The sequence below is a fragment of the Mercenaria mercenaria genome, chromosome 13 (assembly GCF_021730395.1).
Source record: "Mercenaria mercenaria strain notata chromosome 13, MADL_Memer_1, whole genome shotgun sequence".
NCBI classification, from domain to species: Eukaryota; Metazoa; Mollusca; class Bivalvia; order Venerida; family Veneridae; genus Mercenaria; species Mercenaria mercenaria.
This window is the reverse complement of record NC_069373.1, coordinates 72,880,418-72,892,936: the sequence shown is the minus strand read 5'-3', so window position 1 is coordinate 72,892,936 and position 12,519 is coordinate 72,880,418. Positions and strand designations below refer to the sequence as shown.

The window sequence follows — 12,519 nt, the reverse complement described above, 5'->3', positions numbered from 1 at the left end:
CAAGACACACAGTGTGTCAGATGGACAGACAATTGGTAACTCAAGACACGCAGTGTGTCAGATGTACAGACAACTGGTAACTCAAGACACGCAGTGTGTCAGATGTACAGACAACTGGTAACTCAAGACACGCAGTGTGTCAGATGGACAGACAATTGGTAACTCAAGACACGCAGTGTGTCAGATGGACAGACAACTGGTAACTCAAGACACGCAGTGTGTCAGATGGACAGACAATTGGTAACTCAAGACACGCAGTGTGTCAGATGGACAGACAATTGGTAACTCAAGACAAGCAGTGTGTCAGATGGACAGACAATTGGTAACTCAAAGACACGCAGTGCGTCAGATGGACAGACAATTGGTAACTCAAGACACGCAGTGCGTCAGATGGACACACAATTGGTAAGTCAAGACAGTCAGTGTGTCAGATGGACAGACAATTGGTTACTCAAGACACAGTCAGTGTCAGATGGACAGACAACTGGTAACTCAAGACACACAGTGCGTCAGATGGACAGACAATTGGTAACTCAGGACACAGTGTATCTTATAGACAGACAATGTACAGACGGACAGTGCGATAACTACTGTTTGTTACACCCTTTGTGCAAGAGCTGGATGAATACTGTACACAAGACACAACCGGAATCTCATCCGTCTCTGAGCATTATCTTAGTGGTTTCGAGTACAGTGATGGATTATATTTCATTTCATTTAAGGATAACATGGTGTAATAGGCCTCAATTTCACCAATAGGGTACATACAACTTGATAATGTAAGCTTTAAAAATGTCAAACGATAGAAATAAGATGCATATTGACAAGTTATATAGTGACAGAAGTTCTCAAAAATTTATTTAGATTACCTCCCCTGTTTTTCATGAGTTATCTCCCTTGAAAACAAGAAAAAAAATTGATTTTCTCCTTTTCCCTACCGGGAATTTTTGATTTCTTTTTGATATTTGTATCAGAATCATATAATGCAGATTTCTACCGCAAAATTTTTCTCGAAACTCGAGTTCAGATTCTCATAATCCAAGAAATTATATATTTCCCATAGGCATCAATGTTAACTTCAATACCGATTATCTCCCCCAAAAAATGATAAATCGGTTAAAAGTTTTTAATTTTGAATGTCTTTAAAGTGACCAAATTTCTTTGAAATATTACCATCTAGTTACAAGATATGAAATATGGCTATTACACCATGTTATCCTTAAAGTCAAAAATGGAAGTTTCACATAATTATATTGTAATACTATACAATACATGATAAACTTAGGTAATTCAAACTGTATACTTTTAGCCTAAAATCACTAATCTATATTGGCTTAGAAACAGCTCCAGATATTAAGATTATAAAATGTTAACCCGCAGGGTAGAAAGTTCTTAGATTCCAAGCCAAAATCTAATGTATGAAAATCTAATGAAATTAGCAGCCCACCTACTGGGAGTATGAAAACTGCAGTCAAACAAAATAGTCAGTACTAGTAAAAAGGGTAACAGTTATTACACAACAGGGTTACAAGAAAAGTTCAAAACCACAGGGCAATAAACAGTATCTACCCTTACGAAAACGAAACATGGAAACAAGCTGGCATTAAGCTGCAAGGTAACTGTCAATGATCTGGCAACAGTCTGTCAAAAAAAAAAGGTAACTGGAAATAATCTGACTCCTATATGGGAACAAACTTCCAAGAAAAAAAGTTTAGCTGAAAATAATATGGACACTATTTCCATATTATTTCCAGTTTCTGGGAATAATCTGCAAACTATATGACAATAAACTGGCTCATAACAATCAGCATGTAAACACACTGACAATATTGTCAGCTTGTTTCCAGTGTCTGGAAGAAATCTGGCAGGAAAATGGCAAGAAACTGGAAATAAAAAACATAATTTCTATAATCGAATTGAATGAGTACTGAGATACCAGCTTGCATACAAAAACTTAAGCAAAAAATGCTATGTGGAAAAAGGGGCTTAATTTTGGAAAAAAGTATAGTTATGGGACCTGCTTAGTACATGTCAGGTCATGACATTGAACAAGTGTGTAATTAGTTTCAATCTGTAATTTTGTAAAAAAAAAACAAAAAAAAAAAACACAGGGGCATGTCCAATAACTTCTATTCTTTGAATAATCGAGATAAAAATTACATAAATGACAATATTGTATGGATTGGCTGTCTGTCTGACAGTACATTGGATATAAATTTACTCAGAGCAGATTCTGACAATACACTGGCTACACAATGGCAATACACTGGCAACATACCCATCTTAGCAATTTTCACAACAAAACAAATATTACAAGACACCTTATCAAAATGGCCAAGTGTTGCATTTTTCCCTCCAAAACTATTTTCAGTTTTCAATAGTTTTCCAGCACTGATGGGCACATTGTAAAGGTACTTTTTCATCATTATACAGTTACTTGTTTTCATTGTAACACAGATTCTGTCCGCAACAAGTATTTTTGCTAAACAGATACAGAAATTTTAAAAGTCATGTATTTTCGCTACCCTGTAAAATTAAACTTGCAGATTTACCATAATCTTTGTCAAATTTCCTTTGGTTTCAATATTATATTATTGATAACTGAAATATTGCAAATCTGAATTTGTATTAAAATTGAGTCACAAGCAAATGAAGGTTTTAAGTCACATTAAAATTCATATTAAACATTAATAAGGATAAATAGAAAAAAATATATACTGACACTAAACTGGAAACAAACTTCCCATACACTGACAATGCTATGACAATACAATGGTAATAAAGACAATCTTCCTGGGGGGAAATAAAAAAAATTAGTAACACTGAGTAGTAAGCGATATATTGGGATACTAGTCCATCTTTAGCTCAGTAGGTAGAGCGTCGATCTACGGATCATGGGGTCGTGTGTTCGATCTTAGGACGGGGCTTATGTTCTCCGTGACTATTTGATAAATGACATTGTCTGAAATCATTAGTCACTCACCTCTGATTCATGTGGGGAAGTTGGCAGTTACTTACAGAGAACAGGTTTATACTGGTACAGAATTCAGGAACACTGGTTAGGTTAACTGCCCCCTGTTACATGACTGAAATACTGTTGAAAAACAGCATTAAACCCAAAACAAACAAACAAAACTAGTCCATCTGCCACACTAATGTATACCCGCTGTTACATGACTGAAATACTGTTGAAAAACAGCGTTAAAACCCAAAACAAAAAAAAACACTCATGTATAAGTGCTCATAACTTTGTACTGCATAAAGGAATTTAGTTAAAACTTTAAATAATGATTCCAGTTTGCTAAAGTGTTTCTCTTGTCCATGTAAGAGAGCCTGGCATGTTGTGACTGACTACACACTGACAATTACAATGACAACACACTGGCAATATGCCAGTGTGTTGTCAGAAAAATATTTCCAGTTGACTGGCTGTGCACTGACAATACAAGGACAACAGACTGGAAAGTCCAAAAAGCCGCTTGTTGTCAGTTGTGTATCCAGTGTGTTGCCAGATTGACATTGCATACCAGTTTGTTGCCAGATTGTTGTCAGCATTTATTTCCAGATACCTCTATATAATTTAGCTCCTTCAAATAGTTTTATATGAAAAATCAATGAAATTTTGTTAAAACGTCATTACAAACATCACTGACAACAAACTGTATATAAACTGACAGCAGACTGGAAGTTAAATTTTACAGCTGGTTTTCAGGTCTGGAAATCAGCTGACAAGCACATGGACACATGATGGTTATTAAGTGGCAACACACTGGATCAGTTTATTGTCAGCTCTGGAAATAGGCTGGCAAGTAACTGGATTTTAGAGTATTATTGACTGGAAACACACTGGACATAAACTGACCACACACTGACAATAGGGAAGGTTTTTCATAAGGGTAAAGCAGCAACATGCAGACAGTAACACCAGGTCACAAGAAAGGCAGTAGTCATAACTACAGAGTAACAGTTTGAATTTACAGGGTGACAGTCAAATTGCACATAGGGTAACAGACAGCATCACCTGTTAGGAAGTAACAATTTTTACAAAATGGTATTAGTATCTACTTCAGGGTAACAGCCAGTACAACATGGAAACAGGTTTAACCACAGGGCATATCGTCACGTGATGCAAATTAGTACACCATCGCTGATGAAGGCAGTGAGATACTGCCGAAATATACGGTAACAAAAGTTAGTTTTTCTTCTGTGTTCATGGATTATTACTCTAAAACACAGGGCATTAATTCATGTATTAAAAGGCAACAGTCGTTTCAGTACAACTGTTCCAATCTGTAGAAATATAACAGGGTAACAGTCAACAAGGTAACAGTGATATTACAAGTGAATATTGCCACAGGAAACTGTTAGCTGTGACAGGGCAATAAAATTCTGTATAATAAGGTATTTATTATGTACATTATGTACAAAAGAAAAACAGTTCATATTTTAAGATTATCAATATAGGGTTGCAAGTATTTTATATTGAAATGGTTAAAAAAAAGTAACATTTAAGACTTAGTGATATTGGCCTTTGTAAGGGTACTTTTCTCTGTAGAGATACCCAGTAGTATGGGGTGCTTACATGTATCTTTAAGTTTTAGCAAGTATTCAATACTTTTGGTTCATCCCCAAAATTCTGTATGACTAATTAAATCAGCATCTATTTAATATAAACAACCTTTGACATTTTATGTAAAAAAAGAGAGCAAAAATCAAATTTGCTTGGTACATAAAATTACCAGATCACTTTATGACAGTACGATAAAAATGATAAAACTGAAATACATTTAGCATTAATCATTTTTTGCTTCAAATTTACACTACATTGTACCAATTATATTATCTAAAAATAACTTCTTTTTTTTCATTATTCAAGATAATTAATATTTATACTTTGATTAAAGTTTAAAAGTACTTACAAGTATGAATACTCTTGATAAAAAAATTGAATAATCCAAGTACAAAAATCTCCTGCTTCTTAAAAAACAATTTACATGTATAAAGGATGCATGTGTGAAACATACATAAACATGCTAACACCAGAAGAATATTAATATTTCCATCCTCAGTCTGTGGAACATTAAGACTGTGAGCTCATCTCCCACAAAAATCAATCTTCAAATGAATGCTTTAGCTCCTTTTGCCTTTGTGACTAAACACTGAATGCTCTACAGGCTGTGAGCAAAAGTTGTGGTACACTTTATTATTGATTGGTAGATTGGAATAAGAGCAGTGCATTTAAATTTTGATCTGATATGAACAACTGTTGTACAGCTAGTGCTGTATTTCACTTTAAATAAGAGTGGGTATATATAGGCTGAGGCCCTTGGGAAATATAACATCCTGCAGAGTGAAATGTGGTAATTCAGATTAAGTGAAAAGAAATGAAGGAAATTATTTTGTTGCAGTGTTGAAAAACAGCAATTTTAACTTATATATTTATTTCATTTCAGTAACATTATGAATTTTTCTATCAAAATAACAGCAGTACTTGCAGTTCTTTTTTCACATGCATTCCAAGAAAAAAAAATATACTGTGAATTTGTTTAAAGGCATTAACCTCCAGATTGTACAACAAAAAACAAGAGTGCCAGAATGTCACAATATACGCCCGTCATAGCAAATTTCTTTACACTAGCACCTGTATTTGCAAATGGAATTTTAATTCTGTGGTTGTGTAGTAATTATTGTAATCTTTTGTTTTTCTAAGTCCACAAAAAACTCCTTACCAGGCAGAGATACCTTAAAATACACCTAAAATTTGAAAGTAACAACTATGTTGTACAACAGAAAAGTGGTCTTCGTTTTTCCCTACGGTCAGTTATAAACAAGAGTGCCAGAATGTCACAATATACGCCCGTCACAGCAAATTTCTTTACACTAGACCTGCATTTGCAAATGGAATTTTAATTCTGTGGTTGTGTAGTAATTATTGTAATCTTTTGTTTTTCTAAGTCCACAAAAAAACTCCTTACCAGGCAGAGATACCTTAAAATACACCTAAAATTTGAAAGTAACAACTATGTTGTACAACAGAAAAGTGGTCTTCGTTTTTCCCTACGGTCAGTTATAAACAAGAGTGCCAGAATGTCACAATATGCGCCCGTCATAGCAAATTTCTTTACACTAGCACCTGCATTTGCAAATGGAATTTTAATTCTGTGGTTGTGTAGTAATTATTGTAATCTTTTGTTTTTCTCAGTCCACAAAAAAACTCCTTACCAGGCAGAGATACCTTAAAATACACCTAAAATTTGAAAGTAACAACTATGTTGTACAACAGAAAAGTGGTCTTCGTTTTTCCCTACGGTCAGTTATAAACAAGAGTGCCAGAATGTCACAACATGCGCCCGTCATAGCAAATTTCTTTACACTAGCACCTGCATTTGCAAATGGAATTTTAATTCTGTGGTTGTGTAGTAATTATTGTAATCTTTTGTTTTTCTCAGTCCACAAAAAAACTCCTTACCAGGCAGAGATACCTTAAAATACACCTAAAATTTGAAAGTAACAACTATGTTGTACAACAGAAAAGTGGTCTTCGTTTTTCCCTACGGTCAGTTATAAACAAGAGTACCAGAATGTCACAATATACGCCCGTCACAGCAAATTCCTTTACACTAGCACCTGTATTTGCAAACAGAATTTTAACTTTGTGGTTGTTTAGTGATTACTGTAATTCTTTTGTTTTTTTAAGTCCAGAAAAAAAGTCCTTACCAGGTAGAGATACCTTAAAATACACCTAAAATTTGAAAGTAACACCTATGTTGTACCACAGAAAAGTGGTCTTGGTTTTTCCCTACGGTCAATTATAAAAAAAAGTTACAATATAAGTTATTTATAGTAACAACTAAGGGAAGTTAATCTTAAAATAAAACATTTTTTTTTTTAAAAAATCCCCCCAAAAATAATTCTAAATCCACATAAAAATCCTTACCAGGTAGAGATAGGTCAAAATACACCTCAAAATTGGATGTAACATGCATGTTGTACTACAGAAAAGTGGTCTTGTTCCCTACGACTAGTAATGAAAGTTACAATATAAGCTATTTATAGTAACAACAAAGGGAAGTAATTCTAAAGAAGGGACCTGTGCATGACACTCTGTCTCATGATGGTGTACAATTGTGCCAAGTTACATCAAAATCCCTCCATGCATGAAAGAGGAAATGCTCCTGACAAAGTCTGTGGACGCCGCCCGCCTGTCCGCCAGGGGCGTTCCCATAATACGTCCCGTTTTTCAAACGGGCGTATAAAAAGAGAAAGTTTTTAGATATCTGAAAATTATTGCTGAATTTCTTAAGAAGGCTTTGAAACTTAGTAACTGACAGATTATTTTTTATAGAAACACGAAAGAATTTTAGGTTTTACAAACCTTTATATTTAATGACGTTAAGCATGTATTTCTCCATGGTGTATTGGTCAAGAATGCATGGCATTATTTTTAGCATTTTGGCATTTTTAACCTTTACCCTGCTAAATTTCTACAATGGCCTGGTCCATCATGCAATTTGGGCAGTACCACTTTTTATTAAAATGGGTGTTCACTGAAAATTTACTGACTGAATGGCGAACAGTGCAGACCATGATTGCCTGCAAACGCTGAATCAATTGCCGCCAGCAGGCTAACATAGTTTAGTAAAAACTCATGTTCTATAATGTTACTAATATGACCAAACTTAAATTTTGAAGAAATATTATCTTTAGCCAAAATCTGGGGGTCAGGGCCTTTAATTTTGTAGGCATAAAATTCTTTGATTTTGATCATAACAGATATTTCAAACGGATATTATTCTTTTGTACAGTAGCAAAATAGTATTTCAAAGGAAACTCATACAATTTTGCAAATCATTTTAAAGAAACATGTTGTTGAAAACATTTGGATAAACCTGTAGCGTGACTTTTTTTATCACCACAAGGAGACTTCTAAGGCTCATAAAACTGTTATGTATGACATAATGTACAGAACAGCTGCTATGTACGCCTCATTAAATCTCCCTCTTCAAATCATAGAAAAACAGCCATTTACATTTACATATAAATTTACATGAAATATAATATCATTTAGAATTTAGTTACAAATTATCACTGACCTGTCAAAATACTTTTTTTTCAAATTTACTTTAAACACTTTTTATTATAGTTATTCAAAATTCACCCCTTCAAAGTGTTAGTAACAATTCGACATTTTTTCTTCGACAATGTAAAGTCTTGCGCATGTCCTAGCTAAATACTATGGGACACTTTAGTACATAGATCAGATTATTTGTTTTATTGTTGTTTTTTTTGCTGGGTTTAAGGTCACATGGACACAATTTTAGGCCATTTGGCAACATTTCCAGCTTGTGACAGTGCAGAGTACAACCACCACACTTCCGTAAGCCAGCTGGATGGCTTCCTCACATTAAGAATTCTACACTCTACATGAGGCTCAAACCCACATCGGTGAGGGGCAAATGATTTGAATCAGCAACCTTAACCACTGCACGTTTCTTCGTACAAAAGGGGTTACTTCTTACAAACCAGAGTTATGGTTCTTCCCCTGCTAACTCACCTCATGGCAATAAGTTTCAAAGCTATGTCACATTTCAAGAAAAGTGAACCTTTCAACACCACTGCAGATGCTGACAATCAAGTGATGACAATAGCTAATTGACTTTTACAGAAAGATTATACAAGTAAAAAGTAACAAGAATACCGCAATGTGGAGCAATATACACCCAAAGGTATGACCTTTGATCCCCAAGTGTGACCTTGACCTTGAAGCGAGCCATCCGAAACATGCACTCTGCACGTCGTCTCGATGTGGCGAACATTTGTGCCAAGTTTCTTTAAAATTTTAAGCAGTTCAAGAGTTACAGAACGGACACGAAATTGCTAATGGACGGACGGATGGACAGACAATTTTTTTTAGAAAATTTATCTGGGATCAAGCCTTCATCTCAGCATTGACCATTTTGATGATAGGAAATTTATAAATACATTTGTGTCTATATCAATAAATTACACCCGAAAACACAATTGTGCTCATGCACGCAACCATTATCATGAAGCTCATTTTACACACCAAAATTACATAAAATGCCAAAAATATCAATATAAACTCATTATTTAATGTATTTTAGATTATTGCTTATGCTATCCCAAATATAAAGACCGAAAATTTATAGGATCATAAAGCTTGTTCCTTTATGGCTTCCATTTGCAATATTTGTGGAGTTTTTCAGCTTTTCCAGTTATTATCTCAGAATAAACATACAATGGCGGGCTTGTCTTAATATACAGCTGCTTTGATGGTCCTTTATTATAAGGGATTGTTCAAACATAATGGTAAATGACTAATAAAATTACCCTCGTTGAACCCTCTCCTTAAAATGTCTTTATCTTTTGACATTCAATGGCAGCACCTAAAATTACTGCAAATTCAGCAAAATCCGTTTATGGCTGGAACTAGAAGGCCACTGAGGTATATAGTAAAAGTCCTGCATTAGCTTTAAGGTCATACTATTAAAGCTCCCACCGGGAAGCCCTTTTGGGCATGTTTGTTTACTTGCTTGTTTTGTGTTTTAGAATTGTTTTTCAACAGTATTTCAGTTATGTAATGCCAGACTTTTAACATATACTAACAAAGGATCTATGACCTTAAACCTCCCCGAACGATAAGGGTCATCTGCCTATAAAGTCTGAAGTTGACTAGGGGTACTGTCTCTTTGTAAGCTGGCTACCGACAGTTGCTAAATCTTTTTTTCATTTTATTTACAATATATAATTTCTCATATATATTCTGACCGATCTTTCTTGGCTCTGATTATCAAGTATTCTGAGCATGAACGGGACAGAACTATTCAAAATTTGAATAGGCTCAAGAGTTATCTCCTGTGAACAAAACATTGGGTCTGAACACAGACTATGTCTCTTTGGTAAACTTCAGCATTAAAAACCATTGCAGGAACCCTTCCTTTGAACGACAGCTGAGAGGGAAACATACACAACGAACAATAAATCCACACATTACATCTAAACTGCATGTAATGCACATGTTGAAGCGTCAATTTCTTTTTTTCACAGCAGCAGTTCCTGTGCCAAGTGCAGTACTGTATTATCAATTTAAAGACTAGCTCGGAGGCAATTTTAAATCTTTAATCATTTGTAATCATAACTTCATTCAGACATTCCCTTTGAAGTGTGTTTTTTAAATAATAAATTATTACTGTAATTTAAATCATTGTGCAGCATTACTCATCATTTCAATTAATACCTGCGCGATCAATGTACTCAAAGGCTTTATTCGACAGTTTGAAGTACGCTTAATGATCCAAATACAACAATATCGGCATATTAATGCGCAACATGCTTTAATGATCAAATATCAAAAGTATAGCTATAGAATGTTTGTTTGCACATAAAACTCAAAATGGTCTGGAGTTAATCAACTTTTTCTTTGTTTACAATGCTTTCAAATAATTTAATAATACCACTTCTGAGACATGGCCACATAACAATTACAACAGATGGATGTACAAACATGTCCTTTATATTTATTTTGGGATAGTTCAATATTTCAACAGCACCAGTGACACAGAAAATAATACTGACAATATCCATTACAAAGAATAAGGTAAATAAGAATTATTCCCCAAAACCATAAAACCACATCACACTTTTTTCAGATTGACAGATCACAATAGGTATCCATTGCAGAACCAACAAAAACTAAACTTTTCAGAAACAAATTAAAACTTTCTCAACATGATGCAAAAAGCGACAGTTACAACAACAGCCATCTAATTTCAGACTGCTCAACAATATGAAGCCCTTCCATCTTATACAAGCTTACATACTTTAGCAAAATATTCTTGTAAAACAGGGGGATAATTTTGACAAAATAAAACCTAGAGTTATGTAACTTTCCCAGGGAAATCATCTCATGATGTGTGAAGTATGAAAGCATCTGGCCATAGCAGTTTTTGAGAAACCAGCTTACAGGCATTACATTCTAAAGTTTTGTTTGTTTGTTTTGGGTTTAACGCCATTTTTCAACAGTATTTCAGTCATGTAACTGCGGGCAGTTAACCTAACCAGTGTTCCTGGATTCTGTACCAGTACAAACCTGTTCTCCGCAAGTAACTGCCAACTTCCCCACATGAATCAGAGGTGGAGGACTAATGATTTCAGACACAATGTCGTTTATCAAATAGTCACGACCCGGCCCGAGGATCGAACTCACAACCCTGTGATCCATAGACCAACGCTCTTACCTACCGAGCTAAGCGGGCAAAGTAAAAAAAAATGTGGGTGTGGACTGCATTATCCCTGTCAACTTGACCTGTAAGTCACTGACCCCAAAATCAATAAGGATCTTCCTCAAGCGGCACTCAGTCAGTGTGTTAAGTCTGAACATTACATCTCTTGATACTTTGTGATTTAGAGCCTGAAAATGGAAAAAAAAACTAAACTAAAACCATGTCCCTATGACCTTGGCCTTTAAACACTGACCTCAAAATCAATGCTGATCTTCTTCTAGTAGTACTAAGTCATTTTGTTTCAAGTTTGCAAGCTGTAGCTGTTATACTTATGACACCACATACAGTCTATAAGTCACTGTAACCTTGACCCTGTATAAGTAACTGGTGACCCCCAAAAGCGGGATCCTCCTCATGTGGTGCTTTAAACTTTAAAACTATGGCCACTATACTTTGTGACATAGAACCATGAAACAAAAAACAACAACAAATATTAAGTTAGATTCTTATGAACCTGACATTTGAGCTACTGATGCCAAAACCAACAAGACTCTTCCTAAAGTGATACTCAGTCATCCAGAAAATTTGTATTAAAGCTGTAGCTGATATGCTTTGTACCTACAGCTCAGAAATGGGACAAGAGCTGTCACAAGAGTTCACAAGAGTTTTTGGATGCTGGATAGCAAAACTGGGCAGGAACTACGGCATGAGTGATTAATGACCCCAATGTGAATGCCGATGGAGTTTAAGTCTGAGTCAAATGTATTTAATAACTAGAGCTATCACTAAAGGTGATGAATGTACCCCCCACATGCACTGACACAGTACATTGCAATTTGACGCACACAAGATTGCATAATTATGTTGACTGTATGTATATAAACTGTATGTATACAGTTTAGTAACAAAAAACAAAGTCCCATAACTATGCAGAATATTTATCTAAAAGAACGTAATATGCACCATGCACAACTAGGGTTGGTACTGATCACTTGTGTGAAGTTTCATTAAATTGTGTGCAAGGGTTCGGAAGATTAGGCGCGCACAAGACTGCATATGCAGACTGTATGTACATAGTATGTTAACAAGAAACAAAGGCCCATAACTCTGCAATTTTTGTCGTTGAAAGAACCTAACATGCCCCATGCACAACTACTGTTGTTACTGATCACTTGTGTGAAGTTTCATTAAATTGTGTCAAGGGGATGAGGAGAGATGGTGCGCACAAGATTGTGTCTATGTATATAGTATAGTAACAAAAAACGAAGTCCCATAA

The 12,519-nt window shown here is 35.1% G+C and overlaps 1 protein-coding gene across 4 annotated transcripts in view; it reads right to left on the bottom strand.

Annotated features, from left to right (window-relative positions):
- The window catches only part of LOC123530597 (plexin-A1-like), a 112,696-nt gene that overhangs the window by 77,077 nt on the left and 23,100 nt on the right, over nucleotides 1–12,519 (bottom strand). For 2 of the 4 annotated variants that reach the window (XM_045311375.2, XM_045311376.2), the window contains exon 1: nucleotides 5,025–5,171. The exons of 1 other annotated variant lie outside the window; for it this stretch is intronic. In XM_045311375.2, coding sequence (XP_045167310.2) covers nucleotides 5,025–5,032 — 8 coding nt within the window. In that variant the 5' untranslated portion in view covers nucleotides 5,033–5,171. Of the gene's footprint in view, nucleotides 1–4,919; nucleotides 5,172–12,519 lie in introns of those variants that run through there. One more of the 4 variants, XM_045311377.2, reaches the window with a different exon arrangement.